At 37.2% G+C, this 21,716-nt stretch overlaps 2 protein-coding genes across 2 annotated transcripts in view; one reads left to right on the top strand and one right to left on the bottom strand.

Moving 5' to 3' along the window:
• Gnb4 (G protein subunit beta 4) overlaps positions 1–16,913 on the top strand; it is a 42,491-nt gene extending 25,578 nt beyond the window's left edge. The window contains exons 4-10 of the mRNA XM_010632453.3: positions 1,015–1,121; positions 3,533–3,596; positions 5,851–6,013; positions 6,445–6,511; positions 6,611–6,812; positions 11,594–11,810; positions 14,141–16,913. Of these exons, the coding sequence (XP_010630755.1) occupies positions 1,015–1,121; positions 3,533–3,596; positions 5,851–6,013; positions 6,445–6,511; positions 6,611–6,812; positions 11,594–11,810; positions 14,141–14,247 (927 nt within the window). The 3' untranslated portion in view covers positions 14,248–16,913. The remainder of the gene's footprint in view (positions 1–1,014; positions 1,122–3,532; positions 3,597–5,850; positions 6,014–6,444; positions 6,512–6,610; positions 6,813–11,593; positions 11,811–14,140) is intronic.
• Positions 16,914–19,702: 2,789 nt separating this feature from the next.
• Positions 19,703–21,716, bottom strand: part of Mfn1 (mitofusin 1) — a 43,074-nt gene continuing 41,060 nt past the window's right edge. The window contains exon 18 of the mRNA XM_010632448.2: positions 19,703–21,669. Coding sequence (XP_010630750.1) covers positions 21,609–21,669 — 61 coding nt within the window. The 3' untranslated portion in view covers positions 19,703–21,608. The remainder of the gene's footprint in view (positions 21,670–21,716) is intronic.

Raw genomic sequence — 21,716 nt, 5'->3', positions numbered from 1 at the left:
AAAAAAAAAAAAAAAAAAAAAAAAATGCTGGGCATGGTGGCGCATGTCTGTAATCCCAGCACTTGGGAGGCTGAGGCAGGAGGATCTCTGTGAGTTTGAGAACAGCCTGGGCTACATAGTAAGTTCCAGTTCAGTCTCAACTACATAGTGAGACCCTATCTCAATCCCCCCATATATATGTACATATATGTGTATGTGTATATACAAACACACTCTTAAAATAGAACCCTGTTGAAAAAAATAAATGCTATAAAAATATGTAGATTCATCTAGATTGTACTGTTTTAAGGAGTTTTTATTCCCTTTGGTATATCACAATTAGTTTTTCTTATAGCAACTCATAGGAAGATTTGTTAAATTAATATTGATCACTTTAAGGACATTTTATGTGCTATATGCATATGAAGCAGGTTTTCTTATACAAGGAATGTGTAAATGTTCTTTGATCATGTACTACTAGATTTTTCTTTGTGGCTTTTTACTTTTTCTTAATTGACACATAATGGTACAATGTGATAATTTTATATATATCTCTTGTGCGAAGATCAAATCAGGGTAATTAGCTTTTCCCTCTCATTTCTTTTTGTTGGGAAGCTTTGAACTTGTGTCAATTTTTTATAAAATAAAATAGGTTATTGTAAACCATGGTTACCCTACTGTGCCACAGAATCTGTTTATCTTCTGTAACTCTACTGTGGGACCCATTGCCCAGTCTCCCTCTGTCCCGTCTACCCAATCTAGCCTCTAGTATGGTTGGTTTCTAAAGAGGTATATCTACTCTTTTTAGTTAATAGTCTGACAAAATATTCTTACCTATGATAGCATGTAGGCTTATTTTAAATAATCAGTTTTTCACGAGCAATATTTTGATGCCATGATTCTGTGGAATTATATATTAATTATATTATCTTACTATAAATTTTATGGCTTTTTTACTTACCAGTTGTTTCTAGTTGAAATAATCTCATGAACTATATTGAAGGTAAAGAATAATTTTTTTGTTGCCTTACAAAGATCACATCAAATATGGACTCTGTGGGTCGAATACAGATGCGAACAAGACGTACGCTGAGGGGCCACCTCGCCAAAATCTATGCTATGCACTGGGGATATGACTCAAGGTTTGTGCCTCTCATTTTCAAACTGTCAGAAGAATTATTTTTTCTTAAGAATCACTATTTGTTCTTTTTCTTTACAAACTATACTAAGTGCTTGTAGAAAACGCATCCAGGCTTTCACTGAGAATACTGAAACTCTTTGAAGTTGGGGGGGGGTCTCTCTGCATCAAACTGGGGATCGTGCTTGCTAGGCAAGGGCTTTTTTGCTGTTCTACACCCCCACCCCTGAAAGTTAAAAACTTTTACCTCAAAAAAATCCTTTATCAAATGATCTGAAAAGCAGTTTAGGAGAGGATTTCATTTCTTTGCAGTGGATATTATGCTTTTTAATATACCCACAGCAGTTGAAATATTAGTAACCTTGAAACTTCAATTAATATAAAAATACTCATTGAACATCTTCTCTGTGCAAGTTAGTGAATATTGCTGTTTCTTTCCTAAATTCACAAAGGTTGGATTACATGAAACTTTACCTCCAACACAACTTATAAATGCAAGTTCCTGATGTGTGGTGTCAGCCTCCACAAGTGCACAAGCACTCATCTGGCTCATACCCAGCTTGCAGTTTAAATGGTTCGGTCACCACTATTCACTTTGTCCCTAGGGTGGCGGTACAGCCTGTGTTTTTCCCAGTGTTTGGCAATAGCAGGTCTGCCTGCTCTCACAGTGGCTGACTTGTTCCTTTAATTTGCTTAATCTTCCCCCCCCATTAATTTTATTGGTACATATAAAGCAAATAACACAGTTACATTTGTTATTGGAATCTTGTACTTTTACATGATATGTCTTGGTTCTTGTTTTTCCCCATACCCCCGCCCTCCCTTCACCCACTTCACCCAATTTGGTTAATCTTTTTGAATACTACTAGTCAATGAAATACTACTAGTGTTACAGATTGCACTTGTTTTTACCAAAAGGAAAAGCTAATGGTGGAATATGGGATGCAGTCTAAGGAAAAGCAAAAAAAAAAAACCTTCAGTACCTCTGGAAGAAAAATAGTCCCACATGTTTTATCATCTGCTTCTAGGCAACACTAAGATTTTAAAGAGGAAGCCTGCCTTCTTAATGTTCTCTGATATAAATGGGATAGGTGAATATATGAATATAGAGCATGTACCTCTTAGAAGATAGATAAAATTATACAATTGATGACATAAAGCTAGGGCAAAGTTACATTTTTCTTAAAATTTTTTAAGATAAAGATAATTTGTCTTGTTGACACAGCAAATCCAACCACTTGAAACAATGTCGGTTCTTTGCTTTGCTCTCAAAAATGTTCTCAAAAACAAGAATCACCCAGGAACCTATTTCACATTGTCTGATTATCAGCTCCTTCCTTACTAATCTCATGTACTGATAATGCCAGTTGAATTTTGAAAAATTGTTCTTAGATTTTATCCCGTATTCCACCATTATCTTTTCCTTTTGGTAAAAACAAGTGAAATCTATAACACAAATAACCTATGTTGTTGTTTATCTTTAGGGAAGGGAACTGAGAGGCTGGGGAGTAGGGCATAACAAGGTCTGTTTTTTGGTTTTTGTTTTTTTTTTTTTTTTTAAGCTGTAGATCCTTTTGTATTTTTTGAATTTTATGTCATCGTAAAAAACAAAATTCCAGGAAGATTTCATTGACTAGTATTATTTACTTAAGGATTCATACTCCTTAGCCTAGTAAACAGAACTTTCTGCAGTTTGATCTGTCTGATTTTCTCAGCATATTCCTCCGGTTTCTCTCGAACTCTACACAACTGAAAGATTCACAATTCCTGGAACACCCACTTATCATCGGTCATACGTACTCTCCTTCGAGAATACAGACTTCTCCATCTTTAGCTCTCCAAAATGCATTTTTCAAGATGCATTTTTTAATTAATTCAACTCAGTTATTCATTCCTCTTTTACTCTCCCACAGTATTTCTTTTATACGAGTCTTTTGGCAATTTCAATTTGATTTATTATAAGGATCCTTGAATGTCTCTGCTCCACTAGATGGTAGAGGCCTTGTGAGCAAGAGATGTGCCTTGTATACTTGTCACACTGCGCAGCAGCCAGAGGCTCTCAGCTGAAGTATGACTGTAGGCCTCTGTGTTCTCTGTTGTCATTAGGTAGATTGTATACAGTAAACCAGTCAGCTAAGATCTACGAAAGCCTTGAATAACAGCTGCAATGTTGTCACCATGGAGAAATTGAGACATAACCAAAGACATGTTCAGGGAGTTGCTAAGTTTATGCTCAAAATTTATGGTACACAGTGTATATTTTTTAAAATATTAGAATATTTTTAGTATCCAGTTTCTATTAGAAAAACTGTATTTTTATTTTCTAAACTTTCTTGCACTAATGTCATATATAACTAACTTAAACTCTTTTTCTTGGAAGTTGTTATCAAATTTTTTTTGTGTTTGTTTCTCCAGGCTCCTAGTCAGTGCTTCCCAAGATGGAAAATTAATTATTTGGGATAGCTATACAACAAATAAGGTAGAATTTTTCAATCATTCTTTTAAATAATCTTGTATTTGGTTTGCTGTCAACCATTTCTGTTTTTTATTCTTGTTTCAAACTTTAATTGCCTTCTGAGATAAACCTATTTTTTTTTTATCTAGAGTGTCTCTTTAGTATATATATATATCCCTTTTTTATTCCCAAGGATGAAGTACATTAATATTATTTTTACTTGAATCTTATATTCCATTTTTGGATTCTAAATGTGCCATTTTTATGCATAAATGAATTTTTCAAAATTCCTATTTCCTGCTATGAAATGACCCTGGTGTTCATTTCTAATTGTGGAAGAGCTAAATGGTTAGCATGAGGCCCTTCCCTGGCCCCCTCCAGGCACTGATCTGTGCTTCTGGACTGCTTAGAAGATAGGATGTAGGCAAAGTATAGCTTGTTTGTATTGTTTGGTAGTGGAAGATTGGATTCTCTTAATGCATCCACTGCAAGGAATTACTGATTTAAAGTTGTTGAGTGGCAGTGGAAAAACTATGAATATTCTTTCACAAATCACATACCTTTATGATCTCTGTATACATCGCACTTTTTTTTTTGGTACTGAGGATTGAACTCAGGATCTTGCATTTGTCAGGCAGATATGGTGCCACTGAGCTAAATCCCCAGTCCACATAGCAATATTTTAGTAAGCATTTGAAAATAGTATTTCATAAAATGATAACTTCAGCCTGACTTTTTTCTTTCAGCTGTACTGGGATCAAACCCAGTGCCAGGGGTATGTTGGGGAAGTGCTCTATTACTGAACCAGCCCGCAGTCTGATTGAGAGTTTAAAGCTAGCTAAGACAATAACAGCTTTTCTATGTTAAATGGCACCAAGCATGTCTCCTTCAACTACATTTTCCTAAAACAAAACCAAAAAGTACACTTTAAAAATGTTACTGTAGGTTAAGAGCACAGCAGCGTTTATGCAGTGTGTTGGTATCTTGCACAGACCACTTAGACTTAACATACCTACACACTTCAGTCTTTCCATACAACCTGCAGATTATTGGGGTTGGATAAAAAGGCACCAGTCAAATGTGACTGAAACAATGCAAAACCCTCTCACTATTGTTTGAATTTGATTCCAGAACACCCATTACTAAAATAATGCTAGTGTTACCTCTTTTTTTTTTTTTTTTTTTTTTTTTTTTTTTGTGGTGCCGGGGATTGAACTCGGGTCCTTGCACTTGCAAGGCAGTCAGTGGAACCACTGAGCTAAATCCCTGGCCCTAGTGTTACCTCTTAATGGAGGAACCATTTGAATTGACCCTGATATTTGTTAATTATTTCCCTTTTTATTGTTTAGCATTATGCTGGAAGAAGTTCCTCTTTTGAGCACTGCTATAAAAAGAATTTTACTATAACCTTTAACTTTTGTTTGTTTATTTGTTTTTTGAGAGAGGATCTCACTGTGTAGTCCAGGCTGGCCTTGAACTCATGGCAACCCTCCTGCCTCAGGTACTCAGCCTCCCAAGTGCTGGGTTTACAGGTGTGCACCACCATGCCTGGCTCAAATCTTTAATATTTTACACTTAAATTTTCAAATGGCTGTATTAGCATTTGTCTTACTTTTATCATTGCTGAGACAAAATACCTGACACCCAAAGGAGGAAAGGTTTATTATAGCTCACAGTTTGTAGTTCATAGTTGGCTGGCTCTAAGGTAGGGTGGCGTGGCAGAGGGAGGTTGTAGAGGAGAAACAATTCATGGCAGGCAAAGGTAACAAAATGCCAAAGAAGCAGCAAGTGACAAGCAGCAGCCCTCTTCCTGCCCATTATGTCTTATCCAGGCTACCTACCATTAAGGCAGGTAGCACTTACACACAGCATGGGTCAGCCTAACCCTAGCATTGCACTATGAATCAATTCCAGCTTCACACCCTTGATCCCAGCATCACATACTCTAGCCACCTCCAAGCCCCACCTGTGATCACGTGAGGCTGGGGGGCCATCTAGACTCAAGCTATAATAGCATTGAAACATCTTTGTGTCATTGCTTCTATTCAAGGAATCATTTCCAAAAAGAGCACTTCACTTCTTCTAATGACTTGATAATACAGAAAATATTAAAAAGCATTTTTATGTGCATTGGTATTTTGATTTTCATTGTTTACTTTGTCAGGCCATTATACTTTTCCTTTGACTTTTCTTAGATATACTTAATTTTTAGCAATATTTATTACAGATGTTTAGAAGAAAAATTTGAAAAAGAAATAACTTTATAAACAATTCACAGATGCATGCTATTCCCCTGCGGTCCTCCTGGGTGATGACCTGTGCATATGCTCCTTCTGGTAACTATGTTGCTTGTGGCGGCTTGGACAACATCTGCTCTATATATAACTTGAAGACTAGAGAGGGGAACGTGAGGGTGAGCCGGGAGTTGCCTGGTCATACGGGTGAGTCTCAAGAAGTACCATTCTTCCCTGCTTAGCCTTACTTGATCCCTAGAATGTGCTAATTGAGGGTTTGTGTCTAATCGTGCTCAGTTGGCTAATGGATGAGTGGTAATAAAAAAGCAGAAATTACCATGAATTAGGAAAACACTAACTTGTAAATACTGACCATAATTTTGGTGGCTCCTCCCTAGGTAACTTAGATGACAGATGTCTTGGTCACTCTGACACTATCAGAGTACCTAGTGTTGTTGACAGATTAAGTGCCTCATAAGTGTTGACAAAATTTAGTTGCAGACAGCATAGAGTTAGAATAATTTAAATCAGAACTATAGATCTTGTAAACTCTTGTCCAGATCTGTTTTTACAAATAATATAGTAATTGAGTTATTTGATCAATGATAACCTAAAATTTGCTACTCTCTATGCTGTAGGCTATTTGTCCTGCTGTCGATTTTTAGATGACAGCCAAATTGTTACAAGTTCAGGAGATACAACCTGGTAAGTTTATTCAGAAGACAATTGCCTTGGGGTTGAGGATGTCAGTAGGTACTACGAGATAATGGTCATTAAGTATTTTTGCTTGCTTTTAATTTATAGTGCTTTGTGGGACATTGAAACCGCCCAGCAAACCACCACATTCACTGGGCATTCTGGAGATGTGATGAGTCTCTCTCTTAGTCCTGACATGCGGACTTTTGTTTCTGGTGCTTGTGACGCCTCTTCCAAGCTATGGGACATTCGAGATGGGATGTGCAGACAGTCCTTCACAGGCCATGTCTCCGACATTAATGCTGTCAGTGTAAGTAAATGGCATTTTAAAGAAAATTCATTCTGTATGTAAAGTTTGACTGGGAATCAGACTAAGGACCTTGCGCTTGTGAGGCAGGCGGCGGAACCACTGAGCTAAATCCCTAGCCAAAAAGTGTTGAATTTTTTTTGCATGATTTTAACAGAATTTATTTCAAGGACCCTTACAGTATGTGCTCTATATAACATTGAATGCCTAAATAATAAGGGTTTGAGAAAAAGGTTTATTATGTAGCTCTCTGCCAGTGATGGTAAACCTTTTAAAGTTTTGAATGATTCCAACAGCCTACTGCAGCACATATGCCAAGGTTCGCCACCACTGCTAGAACTTTATTTATAAATGAAATACAGGGGCTGGGGATTTAGCTCAGCAGTTTGGTGGCCTGCCTCGCAAGCACAAGGACCTGAGCTCGATCCCCAGTACCACAAAAAAAATAAATAAATAAAATAAATAATATATGAAATACAGGTTTTATTTCCAAAATTGGCTGGATAGGTCAATCCTGGAGCAAATAGGCAGCTCGTGGATGTGCACAGCAGTATGTTTAGATGAGAAAAAAGTCTGAATCTGAAATTAGCTCAATCTAGGATCAGATATTAGTTCTGCCATTTAGCAGCTGTGTGAGACTAAGCTGCTGAACTTTCCTAGTCTCAGATTCCTCAGTTTTTAAAATGGATAAAACCACCTGCTTCAAAGAATGGTGTGGAGACTAAATGAAATTATGTGTTATATGCTTAGTAAATGGTATAAATTATTTGAGCTACTTCATATTTTAAAAACCCAGATAACTGCAAGTAAATTTTTCCAGATAAAAGTAGTATGTAAGAAGATGAATGATGTTTCTTAGTTGGGTAAAGTACACTTAAAAATAGTTAACATTGTGCTGGGCGTGGTGGCTCATGCTTATAATACTAGCACTTGGGAGGCTGAGGTAGGAGGAGCATTGAAAGTTCAAGGCCAGCCTGGGCCACACAGTGAGTTCAAGACCAACCTGAAGTAATGCTTATATGCTGTCTCATTAAATAAACAAACAAAAAGATACATACACACATATATATATATTTTTTTTTAACAGTGACATTTTTAATGACAAAATGATCCTTTTAGCAATAATGGAAATTCAAACTAAAGCACAGATATACAGGACAAACTTTCCTTACAAAATAAGAGAAAATGGTAAGATACCTTAGCTTGAGGAGGTGAGAGAAATTAGTCCTACTCTTAACAAAGGAGAAGAAGAAAAATAGTTGAAGACTCCAGCTTGAGTGGTTCAGTGAAGGGGACCAGACAGGCCACACACATAGGAGAAGGCCAGCTCTGAGGATTAGAGGTGGTGGCCTGGGGTCTATTGAGCACTGTCCCAGTCCTGGTTTCCAGCTCCAGAATCCTCTCAGCTTGAAGGGTGCTTCTGTTCCCCGGAAGTGTCTGTGTGTGGTGGGCTTGGCCATGGGGAGCTCCACTGTTCCTGGCATCCCTGTGATCACAGGGTGAGGAGAAAGGCACAGTTGGATTTCTCTGTAAACCTCTTATCTTGAGGTCCGTGGTCTTGAAGGGAGATGAAAGCATGTAAATTCAGGGATAAGCAACTTTGTTTTGACAACCTTTATTTTATTTATTTATTTTTTTGTACCGGGATCGAACTCAACCTTGCACTTGGTGAGGCCTGTGGTGGTGCCATTGAGCTAAATCCCTGGCCCTGTTTTGACAACTTTTAGATAAACATTCCCTAAATGATCCAAATACCCATATGTAGAGCTGAGAAAGGCTTTGACCAAAGACTTACAGTACCAAAGGATATAAAATGAAGGTCAAGCCTTATTCTGCCTTTAGTTATCTATTGGACATTTGTAGGCCCAAGTGAAGAGTCCTAGTTTTTAGGGGAAAAAAACTTTTTTTTTTTTTTTGAGACAGGGTCTCACTATATGTAGCTGAGACTGACCTGGAACTCACCATGTAGCCCAGGCTGGTCTTGAACTCACAGCAATCCTTCTGCCTCAGCCTCCCGAGTGTTGGGATTACAGGTGTGCACCACCACCAAACATTTTTAAGTCCATAACTGCCTTAGGAGACAAACACAAGTACACTTTTAATTAGTAAGGGGTTCAGGGCCCAGGATTCTGCCTGTCCCCCATCCCTGCAGTCTCTGTGTCATAACCGTGTTACAGTGATGTTTATCAAGCACATTGAGAAACTATAACTAGTTTAAAATACCTCAGGAAAAGTCTGGTGTGGTAGCACACACCTGTAGTCCTAGCACTCAGGGAGTCTGTGGCAGGAGCATCACTACAAATTTGAGGCTACACTGGGCTGCATAGTGGCTTAAAGGCCAACCTGAACTACATAGCAAGACCCACTCTCAAAAAAATCAAAAACCAAAACCAAAACATAGCAAAAATCTCAAAAATATTTTAGCAAACTAAATCCATCCAGGAGCCAAAGTAAAAACACACCATCATCAAGGAAGATTAGTTCTAGAAGTGTGAGGATTTACCATTAGGAAATCTGTTAATGAGGTTTACCACATCAGTTTATCAGTGTTTCAGATACTAAAAAGGCAGTACATAAAAAGCAAATATCCATTTCTTTTGTTTTAAAAAATGATGATTTTTAATCCAGGAGTGGTGGTGCATGCCTGTAGTCCCAGAATTCGAGAAGTTGGGGCAGGAGGATCATTGCATGTTCTGTTCCAGCCTGGCCTACATACCATCAGTGAGTTCAGAACCAGCCTAAACTAGAATAGCAATATCCTGTCTCAAAAAGAAAAGTCAGTGTTACGCACAACTATGTAGAATCTATTTATGTCTGAAGTATTTCCCTTGAGTGTTTTATAATTTGTTTGAATATATTACAAACATGTATTTCCCCTAGTTCTGACAGCCATCTCAGACTCCCAGGCAATCAAAACCAGTTAATGGTACTGGTAAGGTAAATATCTATACTATGCCATCTCAACCAGGAAGATTTTGAATTTAACAGAGTGAGCTGTTAAGTGATTTTAGTAAGATAGGCATAAGTGGGGACCTCCCTGGGCAAAGTGGGATATATGGTCATCTCTTGAACAGAGTATTCAGAGTATTTGCTTACTACACCCCACACTAAAGAAAGATTTACTGAATTGGGTGTTTTGCTCTGTGTTGTAGGCTTTTCTGTTTTCTTCTGTAATAGAGAACAGGCTCCGTTTATGCTGCCCATAAAATGGGTGCAAATGGTGTAGTGTTGCATTTCCTGCAAAGGAGCACAGAGAGTATTTTGTTGGATGTTAAAATGGAAGAAAGTGGTCAGGAACACTCCAGTGGGCACTTCCGGTGGGGTGAAGTCTTTATGAAGAAGGACCTTCTCCAAGTTCACGGTCAACCAGGATGATAGATGATGGCATGCTTGGTGGGTAGAAGGAAAAAATCATGGCAGCGACTTACTTCATAAGCCTTCTGGGAATTTGAAAAGGAAAAGCATTTCCTCATTGGGTATGGAAGAATCATCTCCACTGGGAGCCAGGCTTTAACCATCTTAAAGCGCATTAAAAAGTATTTGTATTTCCAAGAGCCTGTTAACACATCGCCTGCCCACAGTAGCACCCTGACTGTAGAACTTTTATCTATTTATTTATTTTGGTACTGGGAATTGAACTGGGGACTTTGTGCTTGTGAGGCAGGCAGGGGCACCATTGAGCTAAATCCCCAGCCCTTGTAGAACTTCTTAATGAGATACAATGGAGGCATTCTCCTTACAGAGAATAACAGTACAGTAATACCAATTGTCACCTTATTTATTTAGTTTGTTTGAGACATGGTCTCACTGTGTGATTCAGGCTGGCTAAAATTACTAGTGATCCTCCTGCATCAGCCTCTTGAGTTCGGGGATTATAGGTGTTAACCACCATGAGCAACATAACTATGTAAATCCATCTGAAACCATCAGTCTGTATAATTAGATCCAAAATTGACATAACAGTTACATTAGAATGTAGAAAAAAATTATTTTAAATTCCGTGTTCAGTGGGCTGGGAATTTAGCTCAGTGGTTCCATTGCCTGCCTCACAAGCGGAAGGTCCCGAGTTCAGTCCCCGGTACCCCCCCAAAATTATATGCTGTTATCTAGAAATCACAAGCAAAAGTTCAGTGTATTTTCTGGATTTGTTAGAGTATAGGAAGAAAATCCTATTACAAGTAGCAACAATAATTATAAATGTATCAAAAGTTGTTTATATCTTTATGAAGAAAATCACAAAAGTTTACAGGTGAAGAATACTTAGGTTCTTTTTGTTTTTTGAGATGGGATCTTGCTAATATAGTCCAGACTAGCCTCAAAGTCATGATCCTCTGTCTTTTCTGAGATGACAGCATGTGCTACCACCTACATGGCAATATTTAGTTTTAACAAGTGGAAATACATTTCACTGACTGACTATCCTCCAAACTTATTTTAAAACTCTAGGGCTGGGTGGGGGGGTGGCTCAGTGTGGAGTGTTTGCCAACATGTGTGAGGCCCTGAATTCAATTCCCAGCACAGAGAACTGAAAAAAGAAAAATACTGGGTTTGGAAAGCCGAGGCAGGAGGATAAAGTTCAAAGATAGTTTGGGTAGCACAGCAAGGCCCTGTCTCAAAATGAAAAAAAATATTTTGTAAAAATCATCAGTGCCCTGCAGTCACTCACACGGTAAGCAGAGTTGGAATTCTGTTAAAAAGCCTCACACCAGAGTTTAGTAACACCATGTAAGCCTAAGTGTTTTGTGGGCATCTGTGCAATATGTCTTTGCTGCTTTTCTTCGCAGTTTTTCCCAAATGGATATGCCTTTGCCACTGGCTCCGATGATGCTACTTGCCGGCTCTTTGACCTTCGTGCAGACCAAGAGTTGTTACTGTATTCTCATGACAACATAATCTGTGGGATCACTTCAGTAGCTTTCTCAAAAAGTGGGCGTCTCCTGCTAGCTGGTTATGATGATTTCAATTGCAATGTGTGGGACACGCTGAAAGGAGATCGTGCAGGTTAGTAAGTCTGCACGCACTTCTGATTGGCGGGAGCAAGGGTGTTCTGTGGGTCATTTTCTGGGTTCCGTGGACATCCAGGCACTGTGGAAAATGGTTAACCTGGAGGTGCTTATGAGGGTTCCTGTCCTTACCCTTTCAGCGCAGTTACAATCCTTGGTGTGTATTTTTATTTTTGTTTTCTGAAGAGTGAGTAAATTCCAGTAAATTTGGGTATAAAGATAAATGAGTACTACTCAGTATGGTCCTTTTGTAAATCATGCTTTTCTTACAACCATATAGGGAATGTTGTAGCTGCTGTGGGTTGCTTTTCTTCAGAACAGATCTTGGAAGGGACAGGACACAGATCTGTTGTCTTCCCTCAGCCTCATCCTTAGTTCTCCCCTGCAGCTTCCAAAGTATTACGGTAGTGTGGGTGGGGGATAAAATAAGAAAAAAAAAAAATATATATATATATATAAAATTAGAATACACATAACTGAAATAAGAAAAAATATATATATAAAATTAGAATACACATAACTGAGGACTGTGTTTACAGAGTGATTTTTAATTTTTTAAAAATCAAACTTAAAAAACTGTATTTAAGGAATCAAATGGTTTTATATACTTTGTTACCTTTAAAGATGTATAAATATTAGTATGTTTGCAGCACATAAGGATTACATTCATTGCTGGGCCTTAGTACAAGTACATACATATGGTAATTCTTTTTACTACCCCTTCTCCTCCCTCCATTTCCTGGTCCCCTTCCCATCTGAGAACGATCTGTCTTCCTTGTTTCCTATTATCTTTTATTTTGCTCCAGTTTCTCCTATGAGAAACCATACAATATTTAAGCTTGTGTGCCTGATATACTTCATTTAACACTGTGGTATGGAGGGGCATCCACTTTCCTACACGACTCATTTATCCTCCTTTATAGTAGAGTAATACTCCACTGTGTGTGAATACCTCATTTTCTTTATCCATTCATCTGATAGACAGACATATGGACAGATATAGCTGTTTTGAGTTGAGTTGTGCTGCTATAAACATGGATATGCATATATGTAATATGATGTCTTTAACTCTTTCAGGAAGGCACCTAGAAGGGGAATAGCTGGGTCATATGTAAAAAAAATGTATTTTTTTGTTCTTGAGGAATCTCCATACTGATTTTCATTTGTTACCTTTGACCCCATCCGTATTTTCTACTTCTCAAAGTAGCATTTTTTTTTTCGGTACCGGAGATTGAACTCGGGTTCTTGTGCTTGCAAAGCAGGCCACCGAACCGCTGAGCTAAATCCCTGGCCCTCAAAGTAGCAATTTTAATCTTTTTAAATTATTTACTTTCAGTTCAGAGAATTGGCTTAGTGGTTCCTCTGCCTCCCTTGCAAACACAAGAGCCCAAGTTCGATCCCCGTTACCACACACACACACACACACACACACACACGCACAAAAATTTATTTACTTTCATCTCAAATAAAATGCCCGATTGCTGGTATTTGATTTTTGTTATTTCTTTTGGGCTTTATCCCTTGACCCATTATAGATGACAAGGGTTTGACGTTAATGTCCCTGCTTTACACAGCCACATCTCTCCTGTTCTCCAGTTTTTCCCATGTAATAAGTTTTGCTTACATTCAGTAGGCTACAAGAGCAATGATCAGTGTTTATATAATTATGCTTTTAAAAGTACTACTGAGCAATATGTATTATACTTCTTTTGCTATAGATTTTTTTTGTATTCTCTAGAGTTAATTTTTTGGTTTATATTCTTAACTCTACATACTTACTAAGAACCCTCAGGCTTTCTGCCAGTTTTGTCTTTGAATCAATCCATTTTTATCAGTTGTGCTGGATAGTAAATGAACCTTTTTTTCCCCCTTGTGGTGTTAGGGATTGAACCCAAGGCTGTGTGCTGCTAGGCACAAATGTTCCACCCCTGACCTATACCCTAGCCTTTTAAAAGATGTTTTTTGTTTTTGAGACTTTTTGTCTTGCTGTGTAGTTCAGGGTGGCCTTGAATGCAGTGTCACCCAGGTTGGTCTCAAACTCGTAGCAATCCCCCTCCCAAGTGCAGGGATTACGAACATGTGCCACCACACCTGGCTGGAACTCATTTCTAAGAACCATTTTCAAGTTGAGTATGGTTGTGCACTTATAATCCTAGCACTAGAAGCTAAAGTGGGAGAACTGCTCTGAGTCTGAGGCTGGCCTGGGCCACATAGCAAGTCTACCTCACCACACAACCACCCTCCGCCAAAAGAGTGCTTCTAGATATACATACTTGTTCAATTCTAAAATTACAGGTGTTAACTTGGTTTTTTGTTTTGTTTTTAAAGGTGTCCTTGCTGGTCATGACAACCGTGTAAGCTGTTTAGGTGTAACTGATGATGGCATGGCTGTGGCAACAGGCTCCTGGGACAGTTTTCTTAGAATCTGGAATTAACAATGCCATGTTTTTGGTTTTTTTTTTTTTTCTGTTCTCCATTGATATCTGGAGAAATCAATGCTACAGCCTATAGCTGTGAAAACAAATTCTACCTTGTATTTGCAGGTGAAGATTTTTATTACTATATTAAATACAAAAAGCTTTCAGTAAACTACAAAAAAAAAGTGGAAGGAAAAACAAGGCAGGGTGCCTGATGAGATCAAAAGGACCAGGGTTATTTGTTAATTTGAAGAGTCAGTTTAATTTAACCTTGATAAATTTTTGCTTTTTTTTTAAAAGCAAGAATATACATTTTATAGCAGCTGCCCATGGTGTTTTACTTTTTGTTAAGAACTACATTTTAAATTTTGTATATACAAGAAATGTCTTTGAGTTATATAATGCAAGAATCAGGCCTCATAGTAAATGGAAGTGATAGGACGTATGTGCTACATTTAAGGGGGTCCACTTGAATTCTAACCAACCACTTAATGTTTATGAGTACTGTCAACATGGTGGTACTCGCCTATAATCCCAGCATTCAAGAGACTGAGGTAGGTTACTGTGAATTCGAGGCCAGCCTAGGATCTATAGTGAACTACATACCAAGACCCTGTCTCCAGAAAACTAATTAATAATGTTGATAGGTGAGGTACCTCTGAAAAAAGTTGTTAGTTTCTTGTGCTTCCTTTCCCATATCATTCTACACAAGTGATCATTTTCAGTCCTAACGCAAACGCCAGACAATAAAGATTACACTCTGATGTTTTGGACATACCTAGGAAATTTCATTAGAATTTATTACATTAATAAAATTTAAGTACCAGCATATATATAATTCTTGGCACTTTAAAAGCCTGGTCATGATCAGTCAACACTTTTGTGTACTCTAAACCACTGGAGAGGTTTTTAGAGTACACTTATAGTTTAGAAGTTCAATAAACACCTAGGTTTTCTCTCCATCCATCTGAAGAATCTTACCTAGTGTTCTCTACTAGTAACATCTAGACAGGAAACACTGGGACAGGAGTAACATTTTTGAGAAATATAAAAATTGACCATTTGCTAGCAATGGTTTGTTATCCGGTTCTAACAAGGTAGCTTTATGAATTTTGTGTAATATAAAATTAATGGTGGCACACGCTTGTAATCCCAGAAATTGGAAGCTGAGGCAGGATTGCTGTGAGTTCAGTGCCAGCCTGGGCTATGTAGGTGAGTTCAAGGCCAACCTGAACTACACAAAAACCCTGAATTTATTTAAACTATCCAGCCCGCACCTTTCCTAAAATGAAACATTTAAGCTTTTTGCTTGCTTGTAATAATTGGTTTCTATGTGGTTTTGCTTCACAAAATATCTAAATCTCAGTGATGCAACTTTAAAGCCAAATTCCTAAAGCAGTTTTCAAAGGAGCCAGGAATATACCAAGACATCCTTCCACTATAATATCAACTATTAGTAGAATGTTCCCACTCCTCAATTCAAACAAAGATACGTTTCCTCTCTGGTTTTCTCTCTCCTAGAAAAATGTAAGTGACTGACAGACTACTTAAGTCTTGCTTGATGTGAAGTCATATGTCATTCTGATATATAGAAATGCGTTGTTTTGTAACTTAGTAAACTGTTATTATTCAGATAGTTAACTTGATCACCTGTAATCCTAAGATAAATTTTACTTATTTCATCTTTATATTGTACATATGCTGAGATTGTGCATCAACTATAGTGAAAGCAGTATTAATTAAGGTCAGTTGATACTAGAAATAGAATAAAATGGATAGGGGCAATGTAGGACCAAAACAGAATTCTGTAGATGTTAGGTATAAATGTGTATTTGTCTTGTGGTTAGGAGTTCTGTGAACTGTTTGCTATTAATGTGTATTTGTGAACTATTTATATCACTTCATAAAGAGCAGCTCTTTGAAATAGGGCACATTTAAAAAGAAAATATTCATTTCCAAAATATGGGGTTCAGCAATTCATCCCAAATTCCAGTTCAAGACAGCATTTCTGTTGTGTCAATAACCATAGACACACACACACATTTTATACATATATGTAGACAGTATCTCGTTACTGTAATATAGAAAGGCACAAAACAAGACTAGAATTCAATTGTCTTAACATTTTAAATGACATTTTGTTATTAAAGTTTGGAGGAATTTAAAGTGATTCCTATAATATGTACTAGACAACCAAAAAGTAACCACTGTTTAATATGGTAGCTAATTGTACCAAGGACCAATTGGTGGCAAAGTATTTTCACTACTGCAGTAATTAAACTTTCTCTTCTACTAATAGGGATTCCAGTTGCCAAGTTTATTTACTTACAGTTTGAGTTCTGCTGATTGTCTAATTCTGTTGTTGCTCATAAGATTTCCTGAAATCAATGAGCATATAATTTTTTTTTTTCGGTACTGAGGATGAAACTCAGGACTTTGTGCTTGCCAGGCAGGTACGGCACCACTGAGCTACATCCCCAGCTCATTGAGTGTATAATTTGTATCCACAATGTGTAGTTTTGATTTTAAGATTTTCAAGATTTAAAAATATGACCAGATTCAAAGAATTTGTATCACGAGGAACATTAGTTTTCTTGTGCCTCTTAATTTTTCTTTACATTTTAACATAGGCTGGGGCTGTAGCTCGGTAGTATAGCACTTGCCAAACAAGTGCAAGGCCCTGGGTTAGGTCCCCAGCACCATGAAACAAAAACATTTAAACATAATGTACCTCAGAAGATTCTATGTCATGTCAAAAATGAGTACATTTTGAGATCTGTTTTTTTTGGAAATAGGGTATTGCCATATTGCCCAGGCTGGCCAGACAATCCTGCTTTAGCCTCCCGAGTTGGGAACTATGGGCATGAGCCACCACACACTGCTCTGGCAAGAGAATTTTAAAGGCATATGTTCTTTTCTGAAACAAGATCACCACATGGCTTGTTTAATCATCCCACTCTGCTTTCCAAAGCAGGTCCTGCGGTCAGCAGGCCTATCTCCTCCGCTTTGATAGGTCTCATTTCCCCGAAAACATTCAGGGAAACTTATGATTTGATGTGAATGCTGGTAGAATCAAACTTAAGTTCTCTTCCTAGCTCAGAATTTCAGTCGACACACCAGATTGGATTCCAGAGTCATAGAGGCAAAGATTTTGGCTCAGTATGTCAACAGCAAGAAAAGCTGGTAAGCAGTTTTAGACTTACACAAGCCAATGAACACAACTAGTCTTGGGATAATGGTCACAGAGCTTCTGGAGTATGTTAAGGAAGTTTAATCTGAGAGTAATGACACTGACTTTTCTCCAGGCAACAAAATAAATTTTTATTGCTGAAAAATATTGTGGCAGTTATATAACCAGCAACCAGCCTCTTCTAACACTAGTGATGTCTTAAATACTTAAGACTGTTATAAAAGTGAAAATGCTCAGGACAATTTATGATTTGATGTGAATGTCAGATTTTAAATTATAACCTATAATACTTGATGCTTATGGTTGGTTAGTTTAACTTAGAAATAAATAAACAATCCCTAAATGGGCCTGTCATTTTAGGGATGAATGTTTCAAGAATCTTTAGGGTGAGTCAGCTTTTAAAAAACACTTAAGAACTCTATTCACCTCCTTTCCTTTCCCTTTGTAAAGTGATTCTCGTTACCATTTTTAAAAGCACCTTTTTTTTTTCTTTTTTTTTTTTGTACCAATGATGGAACTCAGGACCTGGTGCTTGCCAGGCAGACGCGGCACCACTGAGCTGCATCCCCAGCCTTTTAAATTTTTGTTTACCTCATCTTTTTTATGAGAAAGAGCGGCACAATAAATGAGACAAATTGGATAAGCCGAATTTAGATTTACTAGTTTTGTTCATGCGATGCCTCTAATATTAGTGCTGTTTTTTAAGGGTTACAATAGGCATGCAATAAAATGGTTTGTTGAACATCTAAGCTATAGCATTTTTGCTTCAAAAATTTATTAATCAGATTGATGGTGCACCTTATATTTAGCCAAGTTTTTTGCATGTTGATAAAATTTCCTAAAAGAATTTTTTTCTTAAAATCCAATGACTGGTTTTGTAAAATATAATATAGTGCAGCATTATGGAAAAAAATCTATTGTTTCAACTGATATTAAATGTACTCAAAACTGACATGATACAGTGTTTTTTAAGTTAGTGATGCACACGGTAGAGTATTTCAAGCTTTTTCTGTCTTTTACACAATGGTGCTCTATCCAATTGTTTTCTTTTCAAAAAAGGCATCTGAACATCTTTTCTTATCCAAAGGCACCCATAGCTAAGTGTCTTTAAAACTGGTTAAAATATTTTCCTGTTAAGGCATTTGAAAACGTTTCTGTTCACTTAGTTCCTACTTGTGACCAGTGACTATGGATGTCAGTACTCTGATTGTGGAAAAAGTAAACATGCTAGATTAAAGCCTCTTATATGAGCTTTAAACTTTATATGGACTTGTGCCATGATTTAACAGTATTCTTGGATCTTTTACAGTGATTCCTTTATTTGTATAGTTGCTTTGTGAAATATGTGAATTGATAATTGTAATCAATAAAGTGCTTTTAACCAGAGTTCCTGTAGCATGCTTCAATAAGGATTTTTTTTTTAAATTAAGTCCTAGAACTAAACTCTTAATCCAGTACTTCATACTCAACCCTTATTCCTTTAAACAGTGGAGATTTTTTTTCCATGAAAAATAAATGAGTTGCAAGAGCAGAGACTGAAGTGCTACTACTTTAGCACTACACACTTCTTAGCTTATTGTTAATAGGCCACAGATTTTCATTCAAAAGCAAATGACCTGGGCCAGGGAATATAGTGACCCCAGGCATGTAGCTCAGTGTTGCTGCACCTGTCTGGCAAGCACAAGTTCCTGAGTTTGATTTCCCGGTTCCAAAAGAAAATGAAAGGGGGGAAAAGGGTTGGGGAGAAGGAGGGGAAACAAAAGCAAATGACCTCTTCCCCGGTAGCTCCTTTAGGGTAATCTAGTTCCCTTTTAATTCTTAATAACCAATTCTTGCTTATAATATTGATTTAAAAGTTTTTAAGAAACAGATGTGATATTCTGTCTGGGGAAAGAATAGTTGTTAAGTACCTGTGAAATGCGTATCTAATGTAGAGAAAAACTTCTCAGCACATGATGGTCTACAGCACATTTCTTACCCTTAAATAAACTATGGTAAATGCAGTCAAAGTGCCAGTTAACTCGAGATTGTCTGTATGCCTACTATATATACAGGTGACTAAGAGTGAAGGGTCAGAACTCACTAAATGCTAGCATAAATGCCACATTCATAAACTATCTGGCAAATAAGTTATATATTAATAATGTTTTATAAAAACTTTTAAGATTATACAGTTTATAAATAATCCTGCAGACACACATAGTAAATAACCAAGTGTACGTGTAATAACTTTGAATTACATCAGTCATAATTATGTAATTTCTGTATAAGTCATAGACCTACCTATAGGCGCACTTATGTCTGGGTAGAAGAGACACTTCCCATTATGTTAATGTTCTATTCCCAACATCCACACATTTTCAAACTTGATCAGGTGGGACTGCATTCAAACTAGAGATAGAAAACTTACCAGTTATTATACCAGAGGACCGGGGATCTATTAGCTCAGTGATACTGTGCCTACCAGGCAAGGGCAAGGTCCTGAATTCAATCCCTGGTACCAAAAAAAAAAAAAAAAAAAAGCCAGGCCTGAAACATGGAGTCTTTGATTCCTTAGGTCTGGATAGAGACCTGAGAACCTGCATTTCTTACAGGTTCAAAAGTGATGGTGAGGCAGGGGATTTAGCTTGGTTCTGCTGCCTGCCTCAAGCAGAAGATTCAGAGTTTGATCCCCAATACAAGAAAGTGATGGTGATAATTCAGGGATCAAACTTCAAGAATCATTCTACTATACTGAGGTGATAACCAAAGCTCAAGTACTTTCACATAACTTGTAACTGAAATTGATGTGGTATCCAGTGTCAGACACTAGGTTTTCGTGTTGTCACCTAACTCTTACCAATGGCCTGTCCCAGTTTTGGCTTATATATATCAACTAAAAGCTAAAAATTAAGTCATTTGTATTTACATTTGAATACTGCACCCAAATACCCGATTTGCATAAAAATATTTTTTAAAAGCTCCTATGGCCCAAATAATGTTATTTTCTCCTTCAACTATCTTGAAAAGTAAAGGTACACACCTTGGCTATGAAAAAGCCAAGTAGCATTCAGGAGCCTTAAAGGACAGAAAAGGAAGCACTATAAGCAAAAAGGTCTGAAGTTTGTGTGTCCCTTGGCCAAATACGTTTTGTCCCTCGGGGTTGTGCATTTTAATAAGCATCTAGGTGATACTGATCTGGTGATCCTTTATTTTTTATAACAAGGTTCTAGAATGATGTCATGTTTACTAATTCCATATACACTAATATAGGAGACATGATACTTGAACCCATCAACATTTCACTAAGTATAGTAATTTTTAAAGAAGCCTGGGCAAATTTATAAAATCAAAAGTAAAAGCCTCTCATGGGAGACAATCCAGCAGGATCTTAAGCAAGTGCCTACTGCCAAAGAGCTTTTAAACCCTGTTATCACCCAAATTCAGGCCTGTATCTTTGGCTGTTTTTATCATTTCAAACTATTCTTCAGAGAAAAGCTTTCCTTACTGGACTTAAAAACTTCCAAGCTGAAAATGTTTCTTAAAAAACAGATTGGGAAACTATTTTAACTCAGATACTTTTCTAAGTATATTAACAAACCTTTATACTGTTTGATGTCAGTTTAAAAGAAGGGGTAAAAACTGTATTTATTAGTGGTTTACAGACTGCCACAATGGCTGAGAGATTAAGTTGCATAAATAATACACTCAAGAACATTCCACAATCCTGGTTGGTTAGAGCAATGCGGCTTATAAAACAAAACAAAAAAACTGACTATTCCCATTAAAGAGGGCATCAAAAACTAGTTTTGAGAAAAAAGACAAAAGGATCACTTCCAACTCCTGGATGCCAGGAAGCACCGTTTTTCAGAATCAGAAATAAAGCAAGCCCTAATGAAGAGCTCAAGGACCCACCCCTCAGGGGTCACATAGTTGGTTCTATTGCTTTTAACTAATTCATTATTAACAAATTTTGTCACTTTTAAACCCGAAATTAAAACTAAGGACCTACCATAACACTCTTCAGAAACATAAACGCCCTGGATAGATAATTACCAGAATCTACACAGGGATTTGCTATTTAGTAGTTAGTGTAATTCATACTGAAGTCATTTCATAAAAATAACAACTGTCCTCCCCATCTTCCAAGTTCCGTTTCCTCCTATCATGGTCACCAAAGCAATCTCTACTGTTGAGATTCTTCATTGCTTTAATGCAGAAACTGCTTAGTAAAATTCTCCAGCTCATTTTCAAGTTGAACGGCTTTATTTCTAATTTTAAAAGAAAAGAATAAAATACCAATCATCATAAAAGTCAA

The sequence above is a fragment of the Fukomys damarensis genome, unplaced genomic scaffold, assembly GCF_012274545.1.
Source record: "Fukomys damarensis isolate Sample0158 unplaced genomic scaffold, DMR_v1.0_HiC HiC_scaffold_12, whole genome shotgun sequence".
NCBI classification, from domain to species: domain Eukaryota; kingdom Metazoa; phylum Chordata; class Mammalia; order Rodentia; family Bathyergidae; genus Fukomys; species Fukomys damarensis.
The sequence above is the reverse complement of the archived record's forward strand: the minus strand, read 5'-3'. Positions and strand labels throughout refer to the sequence as shown.